Source organism: Miniopterus natalensis, chromosome 6, assembly GCF_054644295.1.
Source record: "Miniopterus natalensis isolate mMinNat1 chromosome 6, mMinNat1.hap1, whole genome shotgun sequence".
NCBI lineage: Eukaryota > Metazoa > Chordata > Mammalia > Chiroptera > Miniopteridae > Miniopterus > Miniopterus natalensis.
Genome location: NC_142086.1, coordinates 47,844,769 through 47,871,531, shown reverse-complemented (window position 1 = coordinate 47,871,531; position 26,763 = coordinate 47,844,769). Strand labels below are relative to the sequence as shown.

The window sequence follows — 26,763 nt, the reverse complement described above, 5'->3', positions numbered from 1 at the left end:
ATTTAACCAAAGAACTTGTATGCATATATGCATAACCCATGGACGCAGACAGTAGTGTGGTGAAGGCCTGGCAGAGTGATAAAAAAAAAAAAAGAAAGAAAATACATTCATTCATAGACTCTTTTGGTAGGTTTTTCTGCTATATACCAACATAATTGATATGTTGATATCAAGGATTTATAAAAAGCTTAATTTATGTAAAATCTTGCAAAATGCATATTGCTATTACAATCTACTTAAAACGTTTTAAGTAGATTTGCTTGCTTCTTTTGAATAGGTAACACTTAACAAGGTTCAAAATTCAAAAGGTCTAAAAGCTATACAAACTTCCTCTTAACACTGTTCCCCAGGCAACCATTTCACCTTCATAGAAATAGTTAAGGTTACCAGTTCTCATATATCCTTCCAAAGATACTTTAAAACTCTTTATTTTGTATATTATAATTGATTAATTTCTGTATTTACACAAAAATGTCATTGAAGTTAAGCTTAATTTTTTCTCTTTCTGTTTTCTATTTTTGTTATTGACACTATTACAGATATCCCCAATTTCCCCCCCTTTTACCCCACCTCCACCCAGCCCTCCCCCCCCCCCCCCGCCCCCAGGCCTTCGCCACATTATTGTCTGTGTCCATGGGCTATGCTATATGCATATATGTCCTTTGGTTAATCTCTTCCAGTCCCCCTTACCCCTCTCCCCTTCTCATGCTTCATTTTTAGCATATGTGTTCCATGCTAAGCTAATATTTAAACTACAAAAAAAAAAAAACAAAAACCTGGAAAATTGCTAAACTCAGAATTCTTATATTAATTTCAGTATAATTAATGGAATTGAGTGCATATGTAAGTACACATATATGTACTGTATTTTGATACTTCACGTGGTTTTTTTAATAGTAAAACGAGTCCTATATTTTATTTTTCAGAAATTCTAATTAATTTTGGGATGCAAACCTATATGGCTTTCTAAGGTTGTAGAATATAAAAACGCCCTGTATTGAAGTATCAGTTCTGATGATTTGTAGTTTGACCCTTAGATGTATTTGGTATACCTAAAAAATAATATTGGGTGCTTTGACAGGGTTGAAAAGAAAGAACGAGCCCGATTAAAAACAGTGAAATTCAATTCTAAAACAAGAGGAGATAAAGGGGTGAGTATATGAAATCTCTTATTTCTAGAAATTAATAATTAAGGGTAATAGACCTTTTTATAATTCTTGTTTGAGCTACATTACTAAATGAGGATTTTGCTGTAAAAATTACTGTCAGCAGCTCTGGCAATGTTGCTTTACAATAGTAGATATTAAAGTAAGTAATTTATTGAATTAAAGCACCCATTTCACAGACCTTTTCAAATTAAAACTGTGATTCGATGTATTCTTAACAACGTACTTTTGGTGAAGATTATTTTTACAAATGAAATGAATTTAGCCTTCATTCACATGTCCAATTAGAAACTTGTGTCACCAATATTAATCATGATAGTTAATTTAATGAATGTTCTGAGAAAATAGGCCTCCAAAATATTATTAATGAGATCATAATATCAGTTTATTGGGGGAGTGTTGGGGGGGGAGTTTTCAACTAAATTCATGGAAGTTTTCTTGTTCTCCCCTCTATTCCTAATATAATTTATTAATAGAATCCATGTTTTAAATGTATGAATCAATATGAATTTATATTTTGAGGGAATAAAGAGTCAAGAGGATGAGTTTGTATATGGTCAAGAAATATATCAAAATAATATTATACATATTTTAGAGCTGTTTTTATTTTAATTTACTTTAAGTCCTGCTTTAAATGGATGTCATAGGCGAAAAAGATCTTGCAGGCTTTATCCTGTACTATATTTGTAATTACTACAATGGAATATTTTAGCAAAAAGCCTGAAGAAAGAGCTGAACACACATATTGAAAATACTATTTGCAGCAATGTTTTCTGTTTTGTAGGTTTTTTTAATCTAAAGCAAAAGTTTTATACATCTTTTGCTCATATTTCAAAGGAATGTAAAACTCAGCAAATAAATTAACCCTATTTTCTGTACATCTCTGATATTACTAAGCACTCAAAGCTTTAAAATTTAAAAGATAAGAAATATGATCCTTGATCAAAGAAATTAAATCTGAGTAAATTACATAATGCACTCAGTTATTTTAGGAATGATAAATTCCTTTAAAATTAACTTCTAGTTTTCAGAAAATACAAAATTATATAATGTGATCTGAAGCAATATTTAAAGTAGAAAATTTTTGGAAGAAAAAGTCTCAAGTAAATGCTCGGATTTGAAATATATACAGTGCTTTTTGTGCTTATTTTATATATGTTTTTAAAAATAATTTAGTAAAATACACTGTCAATGTATTGAAAAAGAGGTTGCATGTTGTAACTTTTCTTTCATACTGTAAGAAGTTAACTGAATTAACGACATATTTAAATCTTAGTCTTGTTTGTTGACTGTAACCAACTTTATACACAGTCACTGTGTTCTAATACAGCACCAAAAGTTTGCATGATACTGAGTGGGGTAAAAATACGCTTGCCATTGATACAGAACTGCATTTCTTTCTTTAACACCATTTCCTGTTCTAAGTTCTTCTTTTCCTTTCCTTACACGATTTATGGAATTTTATTTCCACTACAGACTTCTAACATTTCAGTTTCTCATTAACATTTTTAACATTCATTGAACTATTTTGAAATACTACATATGGAGATTATATATTCAGATATTTAATATATGTTTCATGAATTGTGATATTTTATCAGTTCTGATATTTATTACACTCTGTCTCTCTTGCAGTGTAGCATTAATAACAATAAGTAATTAAACAGTACTTTGTATTGGAAATATAGAGAAACTGGAGGTAGATGTTTCTCCAGCTTTGTGTTTTCCCTACACATTTTTGACTTGTTTGCTTGTGTTATTTTTACTTTTAATAAATTTTTCACCTGGAGGATGTTAAATGTAATACAATTAATCCATTTCTTAACTAACAAGCATTTCTTTCTGTCCCATATTATGATATCTTTATGATATCTCATTCTGGCTAACTGCAAAGATATCAAAAATCAGAACATTTTAAACTTCATGTTTTTTTCGGTTGTTTGCTGTGAAACTGACTCTGACCACTGTATATGCAGTAAGAGGAGTAAATAACCTTTTATTAAAATATTAGTTTTATCAGATATAAAAATTATTACTAAATTCAAAGGAATGATTGTCATGAACAAAAAGATTTAGTCTTTCCCTAAAATTAGATTATAATAAATTTTTCTTTGTCGAAATTTGTTTTCCTCTCTTTCTCTTTTCTAAAATTTGGATTCAAGCAAAGATTTTTATTCAAATAATGCTACTTGACAGTTTATAAAATAATTATAAGCCTAGAGTTCTTCACATTATTTTTTACTCATCAACTTAATTTTCAACTTCCACTTAGAGGTATTAGAGCCTTCAAATTTTAAGATTGAAATCAAGATAGTCTCCTTGACTATGAATTTATTAATCCTGAATTATTGGTATGAAAAAGTAAAACTGAAAGTTTAACCTTGTTTTTGTAAGGATTATTATCAAAAGAAAGGCTTTCAAGTAATAGAATTTGAGCTAAAAGTCACTTTCATCTACTTCAGCACCTTCATCACCTGGCCTTTTATGCTTAAAAATATAGGCATGCCAAAAACATACTGCCTGGTGTCAATACACTTCAAAATAGTGATAGCATCTTATAATGTGGATAGACTCAGGAAAAATCAGAACAGTTTTTATTCTTTATGTTATTCCCATCTCAAAAATTATAATAATAATTTCACTGATATGTAAGGCCATTTCCTTTCCTTCAAGACGTGTACCTATGACAGAAATTACAAAAGAAACTATGCCTCTTTAATAGGCTCACCTTTCTTTGTGCTACATGCTTTTAAACCTGTGAATGCACAAATTGGGACATTCAAGGATGGAAAAAATTTGTTTCCAATATGTGTGCAATAAGGGACATCAAAGCAGCTGTTCATCTTCCTTATAGCAATTATGTATAAACTCTTCAAATCTTAATTGCCTATTTGACTCTTATGGGCACCAAACTTTTTATTCCCTATTCAGGACCAATGGTGCCACTGAAATGAATCTGGTTCTATTTTATTTATATATACTTCTAAAAATAGATATGTATAGTAGAGCTTAAAGATAAAGAAATCAGTTATGATAGCACTTAAGTTTGCCAAAACATTTGTAACTCTTCTTCCTTGGTTAGATAGCATTGCTAAATCTTTTGCTGGGTTCTGTGGCCTTGATGGAGCCCTCTTAGTTTTCTTCCCGTTTTCTGATTAATGCAATAAGCTTTTAGTTACCTTTTTTCTCTTAAAAAATAGATAGATGATGATGATAGATTAGATGATAGATAGATAGATAGATAGATAGATAGATAGATAGATAGATAGATAGATAGATAGATGATAGATAGATAAGATAGATGATAGATAGATAGATAGATAGATAGATAGATAGATAGATAGATAGATAGATGATAGATAGATAGATAGATAGATAGATAGATAGATAGATAGATAGATAGATAGATAGATAATAGATAGATAGATGATAGATAGATAGATAGATAGATAGATAGATAGATAGATAGATAGATAGATAGATAGATAGATGATAGATAGATGATAAATGATAGATGATAGGATTGTTTTTAAAATATTCAACACTGGCAACTTTCTCAGTTGTTCTGGTTTTCTTTTTAATAAAGGTTTTTGTTAGTTTGTTGGAGCCCCCCACACACACACACAAAATGAAATAAAGAATAAGGGGGGAAATGTGCTTAAGCAAAAGGGAAATGAAAGTTATTACCTAATGCATAAAAAAATATTTGAACAGCTAGAGTAAACATTTAAAATAAGATTTGATATAGAGTACCTAGCTCCTGGAAATCTAGAAAAATATGTATTGATATGAATAGATGTTAGCTTGGTTTGTACCATAGGAATACCTAAACTGATTTACTCTTTTCATTTTTATCAAGTAGCATTTATTCTATATTTTTAGGTATTACTGAATTACACTCAAAATTTTTCAGTATTTTCTGTTGTAAAACATTAGAATTAAAGGAGTTAATACAAAATTAGAAATTCACTTTATATATGATTAAATTCATATACAAACTGCACACTGTGGTCAGAAGAGTCAGCTTCCACAGAGCTACTAGGCTGGGCCTTTGTACACACAGACAGTAGACATCCCTTTGTTTTGCCCCTCCTTCTCTTCTTCAGCAGTCATTCAATGACAAGCGTAAAAAGAACCTCTTTTCCCGAAAATTCCCCTTCTACAAGAACAAGGACCAGAGTGAGCAGGAAACAAGTGATGCTGACCGTAAGTATGTGGATCCAATGGTCAACTGAAAATAAATGTAGAGGGACCTACTGCCCTGCAGTTGGTTGTTACCATGGAGACAGTTTCAAGAGCTGCAACAGGCTACTAATTGTCTTAACGAGGGGCAATTTAACAGGCATAAATTAATTTGTATACCAGTCTTAACTTTTTCTGGTACCTTAGGAATTCTTAATTTAAAGTACACAGTATTTTTTAGCTGTATGTCTAACATAGTATTATTTGATATAAGGGTTCTTAAAATAAACAATATACTTTCAAAGAATATTTTAGAGAAAAAACATGGATACCTGGGAAGTATTTAGTGATTTCTAGGTATGATATTCCCAATCTTTGATAAGTAGATTTTCCAGAATCATTCCATTTTATCCTATTTCTTCTTTATATGTAGAGTCCGAATTTTACTTTTAAAATAGCAAACTTTGCTGCTCTAAGATAGAACTTCATTCTTTTAGTAGACTACATTTAGCTGCTAGCTTATTTAGAACTTTCAGAAATCTACAAAAATGCTCTATAAGATATGCACCTGTAATGGTCTTGGAACTGTCTCTTATTGTAGCACCAATTTTATGCATTACTGACAACTATTTTCTTTGATTATCTTTTTATTGCTTGCTCTCTGGGAACTACTCTCTACAGGAGATCCCTGACGACATGGGATCAAAAGGCCTGAGTAAGTGATCAAAATACTCCCAAGTTATTTTTTAACCTCCATCTACAGACCTACCTTTTTCAGATACATTTTGAGAATAATGGTAGCGCCCTTCTGGCATGAGGAGGTATATGATTTAGATTGCTTTTAGACTTTTCATCTTAATAAAATGCTTGGGATTTTTATTCTAGAATACACGCCTTTTGTTTTTCTAATGCTCCATTTTTCACATCATTTGAAAAACTCTGCTTATACATAACATTTTCCTTTTTATAATTTTGATGACAATTACTTTTGCTAGGGATTTTTTAATGTGAAGAATTTTTTAAAGTTTTTAAAAATAGTACTACCTGCCCTCATTATTAGAATATAGAAAATAATCTTCCTTGCAGCTTTATATCACCCTTTTTTTGTTAAAACAAGTCAAAATCATTTTGATTCTGTGTGTTAGAGAAGCATTGCTATAATGTGAAACTATAAAACACAATAAATCTTAAATGTTAGAGAAGAATTGTGGACCTCAAGTTCAAATAGTCTTTGAAGAGGGAAATTTATATATCTTTTTTAAGGAGGTTGTAATTTATGAAAAGAATTATAAGAAATATTATCCTTTGGTGTTTTTTGTTGTGTTTTTTTTTTTCTTTCATTTAACCACAATGTTGTCTCTGCTTTTTGTTTTCGTTGTGTTGCTTAATTTTCAACCTTTGTATAAAGCTTGGCACAGAGTCTGATATATAGGAGTTATTCAATAAATTTTGGAATGAGTGAATGAAACAAGAAGTCATTTAAGCAATCAGTTTTAAATGTGGGTGTTTTCAAATTGATTAAATGTGAAATTTTGCCAAATATTACTAAGTTATTTTAGGTAACATTGACTCATTAGAAGTAACCTTTTAGGCTAAAGTTTTTTCTAGATAATTCTTTTCCTTTGGATTATTAAGCATTTTGAAAACTTATTTCTTTATAATTCATTGATTATTAATGATATAGCCAGTATCTTTCAACTTCCTACGATCTGCATTAATAACCCTTATATTTCATAATTTTTCATGATTTATCCTAATTTTAATGTAAACTGGAGGTACTTGACTTTTATTTCAACCCTAATGATTAAAGGTTTGTATTAGACTGAAGGCAATATGCTTTATATGTAATTATTTTTATTAGACACACTTTATTATTATTTTTGTATGTGCCTGTAGGATTTGGCAAGAGCCCACAAATTTACTATCACTAGTGGCACCCTTGTGAAAATCTTCAAAACATTTCCACAGATCCTTTTTTTTTTCTTTTTTGAGAGAGAGAGAGAGAGAGAGAGAGAGAGAAACATTGATCAGTTGCCTCCTGCACATGCCCCAACTGGGGCCAGGGATCGAAACTGCAACCTAAGTATGTGCCCTGACTAGAAATCAAATCCATGACCCTTCGGTGCACAGGAGGATGCTCCAACCAACTTAGCCACACCAGCCAGAGCTGCACAGATTCTTAATGCTATAGAATTTATTTTGAGAATGATAACATGTTTTAGAGATGGTATGGATCAGCCTATGTACCCATAGATTTTTATTATCTGTTGAGTCATTGGGGACCTAAGGAAAACTCATTAAAAAATGAACTAAATGAAGAATTTAGTTCCCATACTGATATTGTTATGGTAAATGATAATTGCATTTTGACCAAATCATAATTTTATCTCTCATTTTAATTGAGGATTGGGACTTGGGAAGAGAAACAAATGAAAAACAGCAACTGAGTACCAGACAATGTAATTTAGAAAAGAATTTAAATTTTTCTAGGCAATGACTTAAGATCCTTTGAATGGTAGGTTTCTGTGCTTCATTTCCCAGAAACTGGAAGAATATATTCACCTAGTAACTTGATGATCACATCAAGAAGATTTTATTTGGAAAATGTTGAAGGAAACAAAAATATCAGTAAAATTATAATACTGGATATGATGGAGGTTATTACATAAAACAAATGACTAGCAGTTGAAAAGGTGCCTGTTATTGCACAGTAGAAAATACTGGAAAAGGGGATGGGTCAAGGACATTTGAGGCCTCAGTTATTTAAAGTTCAGAACATGGGGAATAAACTAAACAAAATCCTGTGAGATTTTAATATAAGAAAATAAATGTGACCTCATATAGGTACTCATCAAGCCTTGTTGGAACAGAACTCAGCAAGAGGCTAAGAACAGAAGGATAAATTATTCCAGAGAAACAAACCTGTTGAAGAGGTGTGAAGTAACACTGGATATCAAGAAAAATGTGCATTTGCAAAAAAGTGATACCCTAGAATACTTTTCATAGACATGAATTTAGTGATTCTACAAAGAAGAGAATCAAATTGTTGATTTTCCCTGTTGACAGTAGAGGAAATAATGAGAGAAATTATCTTTCCAAACCTAATTTTGACTAACAGAATTAATTAAAATATAATGGAAATGTGGGAGAATGCAACTAAATCATCATAGCTTGTAGAAAGCTAGAAATAGAAACCTGTGCAGATTTTATGCTTTAAGAAGGCAATTTTGAAAAAGTTAAGGAAGAAAATACTGGTTAAGTTTCCTTTAACAGAGACTAAAAGAAATACTGTTCAGGAGGGCTATTACGGGTGCTCAGAAGTAAAATTATGACATGCAGTTTAAGACAAGGTTTGTACCTATTTTGTACACAGCTCAGTTTTTATAGCTTTATATTTTGTGGAACCTCTCAAAAACTTCCTGTTAGGCACACAGGTTTCCCATCATATCTCTTTCCTTTCTTCTCATCTTAAAGACTTATTTTAGCAGATTTGTGCAGAGCTCTCAGATTCCAAAACCAGACTTATTTTCATTTGTGTTTAGAGTAAGTGTAAAAATAGTAGTATTGCTTGAGATTGATGACATGTAGTATTTCAAGAGTGCAAAGAGAAAAGACATGATGCATTCTCAGGAAGAAATGTTTGATAGAATGGTGAGACTTAGAGAGATTTGAAATTATTGTGGTCATCAAACATCATAAATGAAATAAAAATTAAAACTTGAAGAATATATTTATGCCATGTATGTCAAAGGGATAATATCCTTACACTATAAATTTCTAACAGATAAAAAGAAACAGACTAACTCTGTTAGAAAACTGGAAAAAGGATATGAAAAGAATGCTCAAAAGAAACAAATGAAATAAGCGTATAGAAGTGTTTAGTGTTTCTAATAATCAATAAACAAAATGATGTTTTACCCATCACCTCGGTAAACTTTTCTTTTAAAGAATCACCCAATGATGGAGAAGGTTCTATACAATGACTACTTTTAGCATATTACTATTGGGAGTGTAAATTGGTACAGCCTTTCTGGAAAAGCTTATCTTTTGACCTACTGATAATTCCCCTTCAAGGAATATATCCTAAGAATGTAATCATAGATAGAGATAAAAGTTTATATGTCAGGATGTTTAATATTATTTTGAAATTACAGCCCTCAAAAATTGAAATCATCCTAGAATGTCTTACAGTTAAGGAGTGGTTAATGAAGTTATCCGTACTTTGTAATATTATATGACCATTGAAAATAATTATAACATGGAAAATTGTTCACAATATAAGTGAAAAAATAAAACATGAAACTCTACATAGTCTCAGATTTCTAAATAAATGTATTTAGAGCTATTTTAAATATTGTTGCTTTGAACATTTCTTGTATGTGTTTTGGTGAGCATATATATGTGTCTTTCTGTTGGGGAAATAACTAGGAAAGGAATTGCTGGGTCATAGAGATATGTATGTTCAGCTTTAGTAGGCACTGCCAAGGAGCTTTCCAAAGTGATTGTACCAATTTACCCACCCCAAGTATATGAGTTCCAGTTGCTGCATGACCTTCTCCATGTTTGGCATATCCATTTTGTTTTTGTTTTTCATCATAGCCATTCTGGTGGATGGTAAAGGTATTCATTGTGGTTTTAATTTGCATTTCCCTGTTAAGTAAAAGTGTGAACACATTTATATATGTTTATTGGATATTTGAACATCTTTGATGAAGTGCCTTGAAAAAGATTAGTTTTAATTATCAGGAAAAAAGGATTTTACCTTTTCAATAAATTCCCAAGCAATGATGATCATGCTTTTCCAGGGGCTGTACTTTGAGGAGCAGGATTTTATTGTAGAATAGCTACTGGTAATCTTCGAGAACTATCTCAAAATGAATAGGAGAAAACCCCAGAAAAGATACAAAAGAGATTGTAGTAACTTTAACTTTTTATTATTTAACATGTCAGACATATTCAATAATAATAAATAAACCCAGAGTATTCTTTCTCACCCAGCTTCTGTTATCAACTCATGGTTGGTATTATTTCTTCTATACTCCCACTTACTCTCCCCCTCCTTTCATTCCATTGCAGAAACTAATGTTTCTTTCTTTACATATTAGAGATTGTAGAGTGTAATATCAGCCCTAATAGAAATTTAAGAACTTTTTTTTGGCATTCCTACCTCTGGGAATGAATTTTAAGGATATAGGACAACAGATAAAAAGCTATATAAATGGAGGCATTTATGATCATTTGTTAATGTTTGTGGAAAACAGTTTAAAGCAAACTAAAATGTCTATAAAGAATAAGTAGTAAGGTAAATCATGACTGATCAGTCCAATAGAATATTATACAAGAATTTAGAATAATTGTTTTGAGGTTAATGTGGCAACATGAGAAGAAATTTTTAAGTATAAACTTTTAAAAACCACCATTTTACATGTTCTTGTTATAAATTATAATTTTTAATGTTTCTGTTTTATTTAAAATACACATAATCTGATTAAGAAAGTTTTATCTTTGCAAGTTAGAATAACATACTTATTTTTTTACTATGACAACAATTTAAGAACTGTTATCTTTATTTGAAATCTTAAGTGTTACCATTCTCTGAAGTTTTCAGTAGTGCTACTTGATTTTAGGAGATTCTGTGGGTGGTATGGTACAGCAGATAATTTCTCCTGAAACTTTTTCCTCCTCTTTTCTTTTTCCTGACATAAAAACTTTAGATTTTCCTCTCTGGGAAAATTTTGGGTTTTAGTTTTTATAAATAAAATTACCTTTTATATTCAAGGGAACCATTTATTGAGAGAGAACACCTGAGATTACATTCACATGAGAAGAGTGCATGCTGTTTACTGAACAATCAAGTTATGAAATGGGGTCACTTTCAGGAGGGGCCAGGCAATTTGCAACTGGGCATATTTGCTTTATCTTTTTTGTTTTGCAAAGCAGCCATTGTCAATATCATCAAAGCAGAGTTTCTCAGAAATATTGATCTATTTTCAAAAATAATCCCACCTTCTAGAATTCCTTTCCATTTGACTTTTATTGGGGCGTCTGAATCTGACATCTAAAATGCTTTATCTATATGAGCTCAGGAACATGGATTTTCATTTTTTCAGGAACAAGAAAGAAGCTGAACTTTAAAGCAAGATCATTTATTTTTTAAAACATCCATTAAAATGGATGCATCTGTTTGCTCAAATATAACTTCCTCCTTTGTCAATCATTATTGTTTTGTAAACTAAGTTAAATGGTGCCATTTTCTCTTCTGGGGTTTTACCTCTACAGTTGGACCAATTTAGGATCACTTTGACCTCTTTGTTCATAAACTTGTACAAAAATGAGGCATTTTTCTTAATTACAGAGGTTTTTTTTCTTGCTAATTCATATTTATTTGAAAAAATTAAACTTTTCAAAGAAAAACAAAAATGCTTTTTTAAAATTTATAGGGCATGTGTGGTTTATATCTCAACATTTTGTAATGTCACCTTATGTTTATTTTGATAATTTGCTCTTTTAAAACTCATGTCACTGTGTTTTCTTTATTTTTTTCATTGTCCTGCAATTTCAGAGCATGTAACTTCTAATGCCAGCGATAGTGAAAGTAGTTACCGTAAGTGTTTTAAGTTACTTCTTCTTTTGTAATCTCAAGTAATATATATTCTTTGGGGGTTTTTTCCCTTAGTGATGTTTCCTAAAAACTGAAAATTAGATACTTAATCTTTTAAAATCAGGGAAAGCCAACTACAATTTAGAAAACTTGAAAAATAAAATCATACCATGTGTACAGAAGTTACTGTCCAAAATTTTAACAAAATACTAAAATCCCTTTTACATACAGTGCTATTTGTGAACATAGTACATATATGTGTATCTGTGTGTATCTTTAAAAGAAGTAAATATCTAGTTAAATTTTCTTTAGTACTTTGCTTTAACATGAGCATTAAAATATTTTTCAGTAATGCTAAATTATAATTGGCTTTATTCCTTTTTTATTGTGTCGCCAGTACTGGTCTAGGTCAAATTATTGTTTATCTCCAGACTTTGTTGAATATAAGAAATGGTGTAGGAAAAATTTTCAACAGCTTCTCAGACCATAATACTGATTTTTATTTTAGATGTCTTGTGTTACATTCTAGGTAGTACAGTTGACCCTTGAACAACATGGCTTTGAACTGCATGGGTTGACTTATACATGAATTTTTTTCAATACTGTAAATGTATTTTCTTTTTTATGATTTTCTTAACATTTTCTTTTCTCAAGCTTACTTTACAGTAAGTACTCTTACAGTATATATAATACATATAACTTAAAAAATAATGTGTTAATCGACTGTTTATGTTATCTGTAAGGCTTCTAGTTAACAGTAGGCTACTAGGAGTCAGAAGTTATATGCAGATTTTCAGTTGCGTGGGTACTCAGCATCCCTAACCCTCCAAGTTGTTCAAGGGTTTACTGTATATTATTAAGTGAACTCTTCAAGCATGTGAAGTTTTTAAACAGATTTGGGCATGGGAGGAGGGAGAGTACATGAATATTGTCAGTTCTAGCACCTTAAAAATTAAAATTTCTTTTCTAACTTTTTTTTTTACTGCTCTCTAATATGAAAGTAATCTTGATTACAGATGAGTATGGCTGCTCAAACGGTCCATCCTGTTATATCAGTTCCTACTATTTCTCATGTTGACAGTATATACTTTTAATCCTCATTCATTTGATTGGTTATTTTTTCTGCATAATAGTTACTTAATAATTTTCCTTTTTGGTATGAGAATGTGATTTCATATATTTTAGCATTTTACTATAATCAGAACTCACCATGGAGTAGTTGAGTAGCTTTCATAGACTAAAAAGAGGTAATGAAAGTATATACTGTCTGTCTCATCCTTTGCATGAATTATTAGGTGTGGAATATTCAAATTGCATGTTTTTGGTAATATGTAAACCCTGTTTTACTTTTTACATACAGTACTTTTAAAAGCTGCTTGTAAATATGTATTTTATATATTATGATAATAAACTTGAAACAATGAAATATACTTTTAAAGCAGGAAAGAATATTTATGCCAATATATAAATTTAAAAGATCTACAGCTGCATACATATAATATAAACCATTGATAAGTTTAGTGAAAAGATTGTTAAAGAATCTTGCTGATCAAGGAGAAAATCTTTAAATACATTATCCATTATTGATAGCTTTCATTGAGCCACTTGAATTAACACCCTTCTTATTTGGGTGTGTGTGTGTGTGTGTGTGTGTGTGTGTGTGTGTGTAAAAAACCTCGTGTGTGTGTGTGTGTGTGTGTGTGTGTGTGTAAAAAACCTCGTGTGTGTGTGTGTGTGTGTGTGTGTGTGTGTGTGTGTGTGTGTGTGTGTGTAAAAAACCTCCCGAAATTGTTAACTCTTTTTTAGGTCTTTTCATTGAGTTGAGATATGATTTCTAAACTTTTTAAAGATATGCGTAAGCTTTAACCCTTTAATGTTAGAGAATCTAAATTCTAAAGTACTTTTAATATCAAAGCAAAATATATTTTATCTCCTTTAGTATCGTGTGATTTATTTTGTTCGAAGGGAAGGATTTAGTTTTATCTTTAAAGCTTTTTCTTTAATTTACTTTAAATGTAATTTTTTTAAAAATTGAATAAATGAATTATTAGATTAAATGAATTTTTATCAGTGAATTAGTGACAGTAGTTTTACCTTTACATTAAAATTTTTTTATTGTAAAATAGTTGTAATTATAAAAATATGTATGTATTCTGTTCAATGTTATACCTGGCAGGACTAAAAAAGCTCATATTCTTAATAGCAGTAAATTACCTAATATACATATATGTAGAACTCATTAAAGTATTAATCTTTTAAAAATTTAATATTCTTAGATTAATGGCACATACTTAACATCACAAATGAAGATTTTAAATAGATCTAATAATAACCTGTAGACACAGAATAACAGAAAGGTACTTATTAAATACTTGGCATATTTACATTTTGTTTTTATGTTTATCAAACTTAGCTTTATAGCTTTGTGATTTGCCACCTTTTTTTTTTTAACTAAAACTTGCCAGAAATCATTTATAAAGTACCTTTTTCTATATCTTTGCTGTTTTCTCAGGAAAGTCCTAGTAATTTTTATGTGATTTATGAAGAATTAAATTAGCATTAGTTATCTTTACAGATTTTCTCATCTGTATTTTAACTTTCTAATAGGTGGTCAAGAAGAATATGTCTTGTCTTATGAACCAGTGAATCAACAAGAAGGTTTGTGAAGCCTGTTGATATTTTACAATCTTCTAGAAAAATATACTTCTTAATTTGCAAAATAGGTCTAACTCAGGCCTCAAAAAAATGTTAGAATTTTACTTTTTTTTTTTTTACTATATGTATAAATGTAGAAGTTTACTATATGTATTTTATGAAATGGTTTTTAGTCCAGAGTATATAAGAATCTAGTGGTTTTGTATTGGCATTTTATTTCCTAAGTAACTTCTTTCCATTGTTCATAAAAGTATCACTATCCTTCTGATGACCCTTATTCAAAATCTTGGAAGCATCTTTGATCTTTCTTTGTTCCTTATCTGCTTTGTGGAGTCAGTTTCTAGGAACTGTTTATTCTTCTGTCATATCTTTCTTATTTATCACCACCTTGTTATCCCTCCTACCACAGTGTTAATGCTGATTCTCACTACCAATTTTCCTCTTCCAGCATGGTCCCTTCCAATCCAGCGTGTACACTTCTATTAGATTATGTTTCTAGATTACTACTGTGATTATATCACTTCTTTTTTAATATTTTTATATGTTTTTATTGATTTCAGAGAAAAAGGGAGAGGGAGAGAGATATAGAAACGTCAGTGATGAGAGTCATTGATGAGCTGTCTCCTGCACACCCCCTATTGGGGATCGAGCCCTAAACCTGGGCATGATCAAACCGTGATCTCCTGGATCATAGGTCGAGGCTCAACCACTGAGCCACGCTGGCCAGACTATATCACTTCTTCATACTCAATTTTTCTTTGTCCTTCTTTGATCTGCTTCCTTACAATTTCTACTTCAAAACTGATCAGTAAACCATAGTACTGTGTTTTCTTATTTGTTATGAGATGGTGTTCGCAATGTACACAAACATTATCTGCTAAAATGCTGGATTTAACTTGGTTGAATTATCAATTCTGACTTCCAATAGGAAGTTGACTTAAGCCTAAGATCTTAGTGAAGGCTTATAAACTAGCAAGTTAGGCATCATTGGTGGAGAAAGGGGAAAAAATTATACATAACTGTTAAGGATACTTTGTTCTATGGTGAAATAAAATACATTGATATTTGTTTAGTGTTTATTCCTTTTAACATGCAGTTTATTTATCTTTATAGTTAATTACACTCGACCAGTGATCATATTGGGACCTATGAAAGACAGGATAAATGATGACTTGATCTCAGAATTTCCTGACAAATTTGGATCATGTGTTCCTCGTGAGTAACTCACATGAAAGTTCTTAATTATTGTTCTTAACATTTTGTCACTGGCTGTGGTAAAAGTAAAAATCATTTTTTAATGGTTTATGTAGTTATTTTATCACTTATTCCTCTATCCTCCATATTATTGTCCTTTTTCAAATTTAAATTAACCTTTGGTGTGTTGAACTTTATAAGACAATTATTTAAGTAGGATTTGTTGTATTTTTAATACTTAACACTTAAAGTTTTTTCTATTAAAGATACAACTAGACCAAAGAGAGATTATGAGGTAGATGGAAGAGATTATCATTTTGTGACTTCAAGAGAACAGATGGAAAAAGATATCCAGGAACATAAATTCATTGAAGCTGGCCAGTATAACAACCATCTGTATGGGACAAGTGTTCAGTCTGTGCGAGAAGTAGCAGAAAAGGTAAGCATCAAAATGATCCCAGAATACAGTTTCTAAGTAGATATGCCCTTGATGGTATGAAAGAAAGATGGGATAGAAACTTTTAATTCATATTTTTGAAAAAATACAAATGTTGCAGCATTTATTAGTTAACGTTACTAATTCAACTAAGTAATTTTAGGTGGCTAGATTTATCTTGTAAAATACAAGATAAAGAAGAATGACAAAATGAGGTAGAAATGATAACATGAATCTCTTTAAGAGGGAGGTTATTATTTTAAGGTTTGATACATTTACTAGAGATAGACCTTGTGTTTCCAACATCTAGCGTAATTAAGGAGTTAAGATCAGCAATGTCAGTCAGTAAAAATGAACCAGATGTTCCGGATAAGTATAGTTGCTGCTGAAGCTGCAAAGGATATATGCAGTATAATACTATTTCTTTTAACTGAGACAAGACAGAAATTTCTCCTGAAGAGTCAATTAATAAAAGACAGTGTAAAAAATACTCAACAGTACTTTAACAGGAAGAGATCATCTGAAAGCATCCTTGAGGGTAGTATGATGACACTGAGTTAAAGGAGTTTTAAAGTGAAGCCAAAGTATGTCCCAGACATGGTACTATGCTTAAAACACTCCTTGGGTCTAGAAAATAAACATCAACAAGTTATTTTATACCTTCAAAACTAGTTGTTTAAGATTCAGCCATAATACACCAACAAAACATAAAGCAGTAATTCAGCATATGAGTTTTCCATCTGTAAATGCTACATTTTCTATAAAATGTTTGGTTAATTCTGATTAATTAAAAAAATTTTTTAAATGGAAATGTTAGTGATGGCAAGGATTTTGGAAAATAGGAAATTTTAGATAATTGTTAGTGAGGATAGAAATTAAAAGAACTTCTGAGAACAGTTGGGCAGTAACTACTAAATGCACATATATTATGACTCAGAAATTCTACTTCTTGGAATCTTGGTAGAGATTCACACATGAGGATCCTGTATAAGGATGTTCCATAGTACTAACCACTTTATAATAGTGAAAAATTGGAATCAACAAAGGGAAGTAAATAATTAACTATTATTTATTCATACAGTGGGATACAGCAGCTATAATGAATAAACTTAATATATGTACTAGTTAGGTATATCCACATTAACAGACCTCAAAATTATAATGAGTGAATGAAGTTGCAAAGGATATATGCAGTATGATACTATTCATGTAAACTTTTAATAACAAAGCCTATATAGTTTATGGATACATATTTAATAAACATAAAAACATGCTTGGGAATGATACACCTACTTCAGGAGTATTATACAGGCACTATCCAGTGGTTTTCCTTTGGGAAGAGAGGGAAGGAAATTGTAGCTTTAGTTTTTCTTTATAATGTTGTATTTCTTTCAAATTTATTAAAAATTCAAAAAACACACCCTCAACATAACTGAAAGACAGATACTATCCAAACTTCAAATTACTGGTAAATTAAAAAGTAAACAACAAATCACAGCAAGCTATTTCTTATGCAAACCTTATGAAGAAGAAAATACCTAGAAGTTCCACAAAATAGAAATATAATTAGTACTCAGATCACAATGCAAAAAAAAGCTATAAGTTGTTAGAAAATTAAAAACAAAAAGTCCCGGACAACTGGAAATTTTAAAACCACCGGTTAACTCTTAAATGAAAGAGAAAATACAGAATTTCTTAAAAGTAATAACTAAAATAGCCCTAGCCAGCTTTGCTCAGTGGCTAGAGTGTTGCCCTCAGACTGAAGGGTCCCGTGTTCGATTTTGCAGGCTCCAACCCTGGCCTCAGTTGGGGTGCATATGGGAGGCAACCAATTGATGTGTCTCTCTCACATCGATGCTTCTCACTCTCGCTCGCTCTCTCCCCCTCCCCTTCCACTCTCTCTGAAAAATCAATGGAAAAAATATCCTTGGATGAGGATTAAAAAAATAATAATAATGAAAATAATACATATCAGAATTCATGAGATACATTTAAAACAGTAATGAAAGGAAATTTACAACCTTAAAATTTTTTCCACACCAAAAAATGAATGAGAATAAACTAAATCCCAAGTCACATAGTATAAATAAAAGTGGAAATTACGTCGTATGCCAAAGGAAATAATAAAGATCAGAGAGGAAGCGAGTTAAAACAGAAAAGCAATAGATAAAATATGGTTCTTTGACAAGATCAAAGTCATTGATAAACCTTTAAACAGACACAAATTACCAATATCAGGGAATGAGAGAGATGACAGAAACTGCAGATGTTAAAAGGAAAAAATCGGAAAATATTAGAAACAACTATTTACCACTAAGTTAAACAATTTAGATGAAATGGATAAATTCCTTAGAAAAAATAAACTACTTAAGCTCACTCGGGTAGAAATAGATAATTTGAATAGACCTATATCTATTAAAGAAATTTATTTTTATTTAAAAACTTTCAAAGAAAACCCCAGGCCAAGATGACTTCCACTAATAAATTCTGCCAAACATTTAAGGAAGAAATAATACCCATTTTCTACCATAAAATTTAAAAGGTGGGAGTACTTCCCAAAACATTCTGAGAGTCCAGCATTACTCAGATTTCAAAACCTGGCAACACATTACCAAAAACTGCACACTGATATTCCTCATGAATATAGATGCAAAAATTCTAAACAAAATTTTAGCAAATTGAATCTAACAGTATATAAAAAAGATAATATGTCATGACCAAGTAGTGTTTATCCAGTGAATGCAAAGTAAATTTAAATAATAGAAGATCAGTCAGTGTAACTCGTTATATTAAACTAAACAAGGAAGACCAGATGATCACCTGCATAGTTCAGGAAAAGGATTTGACAAAAATCAACATTCATTCTTGATTAAAACTTTCCGCAAACTTAAGAATAGAAGAGAACCTCCTCAAACTGATAAACAGCATTCCAAAAAAACCTACAGCTATCATCATACTTAATGATTTTAAAAAAAAACATAAGGCTTTCCTCCTAAGATCAAAAATATGTCAAGGATATGCATTCTCACCACTTGTTTTTAACATTATATTAGAGTTTCTAGCCAGTACAGTAAGGCAAGAGAAAGAAATAAACGTCATCCAGGTTGTAAAGGAAGAAGTAAAATTGTCTTTATTTGAAGATGACATGACGGTCTATATAAAAAATTGGATAGAATCTACCAGTGGGGGAAAAAGCTACTAGAGCCCTGGCTGGTGTGACTCAATTGGTTGGAGCATCACAGGTTGCAGGTTTGAGTCCCAGTCAGGGCATATTTTACCTGGGTTTCAGGTTCGATTACCAGTCAGGGTGCATATGGGAGGCATGTTTCTGTCTCACATTGATGTTTCTCTCTCTCTTTCTCTCTCTCCCCCCCTCTCTCTCTCCCCTCCCCCCCTCCTTCTCTACTGCTCTCTCTCTATCCCCCCACAGTCTGGCCAAAGTAAAAAAAAATTTTTAAAGCTACTAAAACTAATAAATTTAGCAACATTGACAGATACAAAAATCAGTTGTATTTCTGTATACCAGACCACTCATAAATTGAAATTTTGAAAGCAATATTATTTACAGTGGCATCAAAAAATATTAAACATTTAGAGATAAAGCTGACAAAAGGTATTTAAAACCAATATACTGAAAACTACAAAGCATTGCTGAGTGAATTAAAGACCTAAATAAATGAAGAGATGCACCATGTTCATGGATTGAAGACTCAATATTGTTTAGATGTCATTTCTCTCCAAATTGAGCTTTAGACTCAGTACAACCCCAATCAAGTTCCCAACAGACCTTTTTGTAGAAATTGATGTGCAAATTCTAAAGTTTATATGGAAATGCAAAAGATCTAGAATAGTCGAAACACCCTTGAAGAACAAAAATGAAGGACTCACGGTGCTCAAATTTTTTTTTTTAATATATCTTTATTGATTTCAGAGAGAGGAAAGGAGAGGGAGAGAGAGAGAGAGAAACATCAATGATGAGAGAGTCATTGATCAAGCCTGCAACCAGGGCATGTGCCCTGACCCGGAATCAAACCCGGATCGCCTGGATCCCAGGTCGACACTCAACCACTGAGCCATGCTCGGCCAGGCACGGTGCTCAATTTTAAGACTATAAAAATACAGTAATCAGGTGTGGTACTGGCATGAAGACAGACAAGTAGATCAGTAGAACATACTAGAGAACCGTTAAGTAAACCAACATATGTATGAATAACCCTGGATAAAGGTACAAAAGCAATTCAGTGGAGGAAGAGGTAGTCTTTCAACAAATGGTGCTGGAACGATTGACTAGCCACACCTCATACCATGTAAAAAATTAACTCAAAATAGGTCATAAAACTATAAACCATCTAGAAGAAAATAGGAAAAAACCTATATGACTTTGGGTTTGGCAAGAATTTCTAAGGTAATATACCAAAAACAATCTATAAAAGAAAAAAATGATAAATTGGACTTCATAAAAAAAAAAAAAAAAAAAAAACTGCTCTTGAAAAGATACAAGCCACGTACTAGGAGAAAATATTTTCAAATCATATATCTCATAACAGACCTATATACAGAATATGTATAGAACTCTTACTACAACACAATAATAAAGACAAGTATCCCAATTTAAAAATTGGCAAAGGATTTGAAAAGACATTTCTCTAAAAAAGATACACAAATGACCAGAAAGCCCATGAAAAGATACTCAACATAATAACCATTCATTAGGGAAATAAACATTGAAATCATAATGAGGTGCCATTATACATTCATTAGAATGGCCAAATTTTTAAAAACTGACAAGTTTCAACAGAGACATGGAGCAATTGGAACTGTCATACACTTCTAGATGGGAATATAAAATGCTACAACCATTTTGAAAAAACAGTTTAAGCATGTATCTAACATATAATCCTCTTCTAGGTATTTATTTACCTAGGAGAAAAGAAAGCACATGTTCATACAAAGACTTGTATATGAATTTTCATAGAAGCTTTGTTTGTAATGGACAAAAACTGGAAACAACCCACATGTCCCTCAACTGACAAATGGATAAAGTGTAGTATATCCATGTAATACAATATTACTCAGCAATAAAAGGAAATAAACTATTGCTATACACAATGAAATGGATGAATCGCAAAATAGTTATGCTAAATGGAATACATATTGAATAATTCTACTTCTATAAAGTTTTAGAAATGTCACTATAATGACAGAAAACAGACTAGTGGTTGCTTGGGGAGGGGAGAGAGAGATTACAAAGAGGGATAAGGAAACTTTTGGTGGTGAATATGTTTATTATCTTGATTGTGTTGATGATGTTTAGGAATGTCAAAATTTATCAGATTGGCCCTAGCCAGTTTGGCTCAGTGTTTGGAGCATCGGCCCAAGGACTGAAGGGTCTCGGGTTCGATTCTGGTCAAGGGCACATACTTCAGTTGCGAGTTCGATCCCTGGCCCCAGTTGGGGGGTGCATGCGGGGAGCAGCTGATCGATTTCTCTCAGATCAATGTTTCTCTTTCTCTCCCTCTCCTTCCCTCCCTCCATCCCCCCCCCTCACGCCCCCCTCTACTCTATGGGGGGGGGAAACAATTTATCAGATTGTGCTTTGGCTGGGTGGCTTAGTTGGTTGGAATGTCATCTGGTGCACCAAAAGATTACAGATTCAATCCCCGGTCAGGGCGTGTGCGGGAAGCAACCAATCAGTGTTGCTCACATCAGTCTACTCTCTCCCTTCTCCTTTCTCCCCTCTCCCCTCTCTCTCTAAAAAAAAATTAAAAAAAAAAATTAAGAAACACATATCCTTGGGTGAGGATTTTAAAAAAAAGATTTCCCCAGCTGGTGTGGCTTAGCGGTTGAGCATCAACCTATGATTCAGAAGATTGAGATTCGATTTCTGGTCAGGGCATATGCCCAGGTTTCAGGCTCGATCCCCAATGGGGGGTGTGCAGGAGGCAGCCGATCTTTGACTTTCATATCATTGATGTTTCTCTCTCTCTCTCCCTTTCCCTTCCTCTCTCTGAAATCAATAAAACAAATCAAACAAAATTTTAAAAACTTAGCAGATTGTATACAGGCATATGTCACAGATATTGCCGGTTTGGTTTCAGTCCACCACAATAAAGTAAATACTTAAATAAAGCAAGTCACACCAAATTTTTGGTTTCCCAGTGTATATCAAAGTTAACTTTATGCTATAAGGTAGTCTATTAAGTGTACAATAGTATTATGTTTTAATAATGTATGTACCTTAATTTTAAAATACTTTATTGCTAAAAAATGTTAATCATCATCTGAGCATTCAGCAAGTTGTAATCTTTCTGCTGTTGCCTTGATATTAATGAAAATATATTATCTGCAAAGTGTAATAAAGCATAGCCCAGTAAAATCAGGTATGCCTGTACTTTAAATGCATGCAGTTTATTGTATGTCAGTTATGCCACAATCAAGCTCTGTAAAAATCAACTGACAGTCCTCCTGGTGTTTGGGGGAGAAAGAGCACTTAAACCTTTCATTTTATATTCTTTCTGAGCTACTTATTTTTTTGTCACTTGCATATATTTTTATAATAAAAATAAGTTTTTAAAACAAATTAATAAGGTAGAGAATGGAAAAACAAGATCTAAAAAAAATTTAACACTAGCTAATCTGATTTTTATTCAAAGGAAAAAATACAAATAATAGAAATAGGAACTGATAAGGGGACATAATCATTGAATTATTATGAAATCATAAAAGACTACTTTGGATATCTTTACATAAATAAATTTTAAAACTTAGTTGAGATGGATAATTTTCTAAGAGAATATAATACTGACCTATTAGAAATGGAAAATTTCAGAGATGGAAAGATTTCTTTAGAAGAAATAGAGTAAGTTATCAAGGAACTACCCCCAGATAAGCGCCAGACCCCAATGACTTCACAGGGAGAATTCTACCAAACCTGCAGAGGTTAGATTGTCATAAAACTTCATAAACTGTTCAAGAGCATACTTTTTGTGAAGGAAGTACTGTATAATATTGATACCTAAACCTGATGAGTACAGGAAAAATCATAGATAATATCACTTAAAAATATTAATGCAAAAGTGTTAAATATTTTAGCAAACAGAATCCAGTACCACCTTACAAAAACAATATACCATAAGCAAATGGAATTAAAGGATTTTAAAGTCAGCTCACTGTTAGGAAATCCATTAATGTGATCTACCACATTAACAGATCTAAAGAGAAAAATCATGTATTCATAGATACCAAAAAAGTTCTGGTAGGATTTAATACCTTTTTGGGGGGTAGGGGGCTCAAAAATACAGAGATTGGTATTATTTTTGATAAAGAAAACTGGAGAGAGATTGAAATAGATGGATGGATATTCTTAGTTTTAAATCCTTAAATGGGAGAAACACGAGGCAATTCCATTATGATGAGGAACTAAGCAAGGATGTCCATTAGCTCCAGTACTACTTAACATATTCATTGTATACAAGGTATTAGTGCTTTAGACAAGAAAAATCAATTAGAAACATAAGAATTGGAAAAGAAGTAAAACTATATTTTTAGATAATATAGTATACCTGGGAAAACATACAATCTGTTATAAAATTTATTTTCTAAAATAAATTATAAATGTATGAAATGAAAGGATATTATAAAATGAAAGAAAATAAAAACTAAAGTAATAGTATACAAAATTAATATGCAGAAATGAATAGCCTTCATTTACATGAATAATAACCAGTAAGAAGATAATGATAGATAAAAACCATTTATAATATAAGAAATAGAATATAAAATACTTAGTAAATTTAATAAGAGATATGCAGACTTATATGAGAAATCTATAAGAAACTCCTGGAAGATAGAATATTAGACTTGAAGAACTGGAAAAACATCCCTTGTCCTTAACTAACACAACTTAATATTGTAAAGCTGTCACTTCTGTCTAAGATAATTTATATATGAACACAACCCCAGTAGAAAATAACCTACCAGTTTTTTTATGGGGCTTGACAAGTCAAATTGAAGTTTTTGTGAGAAGCGAGAACAACACAAAAAAGCTACAGGGGATTCCAGCCCTGCCAAATATTAAAGCATACTATATAAACTCTATTTAATTAAAACAGTATGGTACTGACACATGAATAGACAAACAGACCAGTAGAATAGAAAAGAAAATCCAGGAAAGACCCAAATACATATGAAAATACAGTATATGACGAAGGTGCAATCTCCAGTCACTGGGGCTTTTAATAAAAGACTTTTTGATAAATACTGCTGGGACAACTGGAACATAATTAATTAATTAGCTAATTTAATTAAAACCATACTTCATACCATACACAAAAGTTGGCTCTAATACTATTGACAGAAGAAAATATAACTTGGTCATAGTGCAAGTTTTTAACCATGAATTTAAATTCAGATGCTTTAATAAAAGACTGATAAATTTGACCACATTAAAAATAAAAATGAATTTTACTTGGCAAAAAAAAACTTTTCCAAAAACTATTGGAAAACACCATATTACCAAGGTCATAAAACAACTGACAGAAAAAATTTGCAAGCAAAGGGCTGATATTCCAAATATATAAAGAACTCTTAAAAATTAAGGAAATAGAGATTTAAAAATCTAATAGAAAAATGGACAAAAGCTATGTATACACAATTCACACAAAAATAAGATATAGACATAATAAATTAGAAACTAATGAGATTGGTTACCTACAGAGGAAGAGGTGGAAAGGATGGGAGATTGGGAATGAGGTAGAAGGGATGGATGTGTGACATTTCTTCAGGTATACCTTTTTATATAATGTTGACTTTTAGAACTGTGTTAACATTTTATATATTTAAAAAAGTAAAAAGGGAAGGTGATGGAAATGCAAAATGATATACTAACAGGAACTAAATTAATCTAACTAGATTTCAAGTAAATAACTGCATTAAAGAGAGGAAGGGAGGGGAGGAGAGTCTTAATCCTAATAATCCTGAACCACAGGCTAAATACAAAAAGACCTGTAAGCAAATATTGAACTCTACATTTGTTTTTCAGAGAGGTATGAGCTAACAGTTGTGAAACAAATGTGTATTCTAGAGTTTAGCAAACTAATATATTGACAATAATGAGAGCCAGGTTTCTTACTGTTAGAGAAGTGATTTTAGAAATATGGAAAGGGGAGAGGGTAGACTGAACTATAATAATTGAATTGGAATTAGAGTTACAAATATAATACCATTCATCCTAATATGAATAGATGAAGCAATAGAGGTGTGTATATACATATCTGTATGTTTCCTTGCACTCTCCCCTAAAAATGATGACTCCTCATTAAACAATGAAAATATCTAGTGCCTAGAACTTGACTTTAAACTCTCATTCTCCATTTAAAAAAATGCAGAACTCCTTGAAGAAAAAATCTAGAACTCCTTGAAGGCCTGAGACCAGGAAGGTACAAGATGAGCCTAGAACATATTCTGTTCTAAAAAATTAGAAAGTGCTTTCAAAATAATAAGGATGTGTCAAAAAGACAAAGAAAACAACCTGTAGGATCCTCCAAAGGCCACATCTGGATAATTAAAATAAATGATATTAACTGATTATAACATAGAGAATAAAATAAGAATCTAAGATTCCATAATGGTATAGATGATAGGTGATGATGATAGATGATAAACAGATAGATAGATGATGATGATGATGAAGATAGATAGATTGATAGATGATGATAGATAGATAGATAGATAGATAGATAGATAGATAGATAGATAGATAGATAGATAGATGATAGATAAGCTTTTTTTAAATCTCTCACTTATTAGGTTAAGTAATGTACTTAACCTCCCTGCATCTCAGTTGCTTTATCTGTAAAATGGAGAAATTAACAATATACCCACCTCTTAGGGTTGTTGTGAGGATTAAATAAGCACTCTGTGATATTAACTATCATCACCAACATTAATATACTTAAGTATAAGGCAACATGTATTAGAATTTTAAATTTAAATAGTCACATTTGGCTAGTGACTATGTGGCCTATCTATCATCTGTCTATCTATCTACCTATCTACCTACCTACCTACCTACCTACCTACCATCTATCTATCTGTTTATCATCTGTCATCATCACCTATCATCTATACCATTATGGACTCTTAGATTCTTATTTTATTCTCTGTGTTATAATCAGTTAATATCAGTGAATTTAAGCATGTCAGAAAAGTGTCTTAAATCTAGAACTGAGTTTCCCAAATGTCAGTGTGATAAAGTTTTTGCTAGTTCCCCAGTAAAATGAGGAAAAAGAGTAGTGGTAGTGAGGTTTTATAAATTTAAAATTTATTCCATTTTAAAAGTTCTCCTTTATTCTAGGCTTCTTCTTATTGAGCGTATATTCTTTTATGAGATGATGGTTATGGTAAAATGGTAGCTTAGGATTTTTTTTAATTCCCTTCAGCAAAATAAAAGATAGGAACCCCATATTGGTTGCCATTTTGAGAGATTACTGATCTATAAAAGCTAAGAGTAAGGGAACTGTATTTTCATT

At 31.5% G+C, this 26,763-nt stretch overlaps 1 protein-coding gene across 7 annotated transcripts in view; it reads left to right on the top strand.

The window, feature by feature from the left end:
• Nucleotides 1–26,763, top strand: part of DLG1 (discs large MAGUK scaffold protein 1) — a 223,480-nt gene that overhangs the window by 184,087 nt on the left and 12,630 nt on the right. For 3 of the 7 annotated variants that reach the window (XM_016200023.2, XM_087818223.1, XM_087818224.1), the window contains 6 exons: nt 1,082–1,151; nt 6,030–6,063; nt 11,911–11,952; nt 14,557–14,607; nt 15,718–15,819; nt 16,065–16,237. In XM_016200023.2, the coding sequence (XP_016055509.2) occupies nt 1,082–1,151; nt 6,030–6,063; nt 11,911–11,952; nt 14,557–14,607; nt 15,718–15,819; nt 16,065–16,237 (472 nt within the window). Of the gene's footprint in view, nt 1–1,081; nt 1,152–5,272; nt 5,373–6,029; nt 6,064–11,910; nt 11,953–14,556; nt 14,608–15,717; nt 15,820–16,064; nt 16,238–26,763 lie in introns of all 7 variants that reach the window. The other 4 variants (XM_016200019.2, XM_016200022.2, XM_016200018.2 and 1 more) reach the window with 2 other exon arrangements.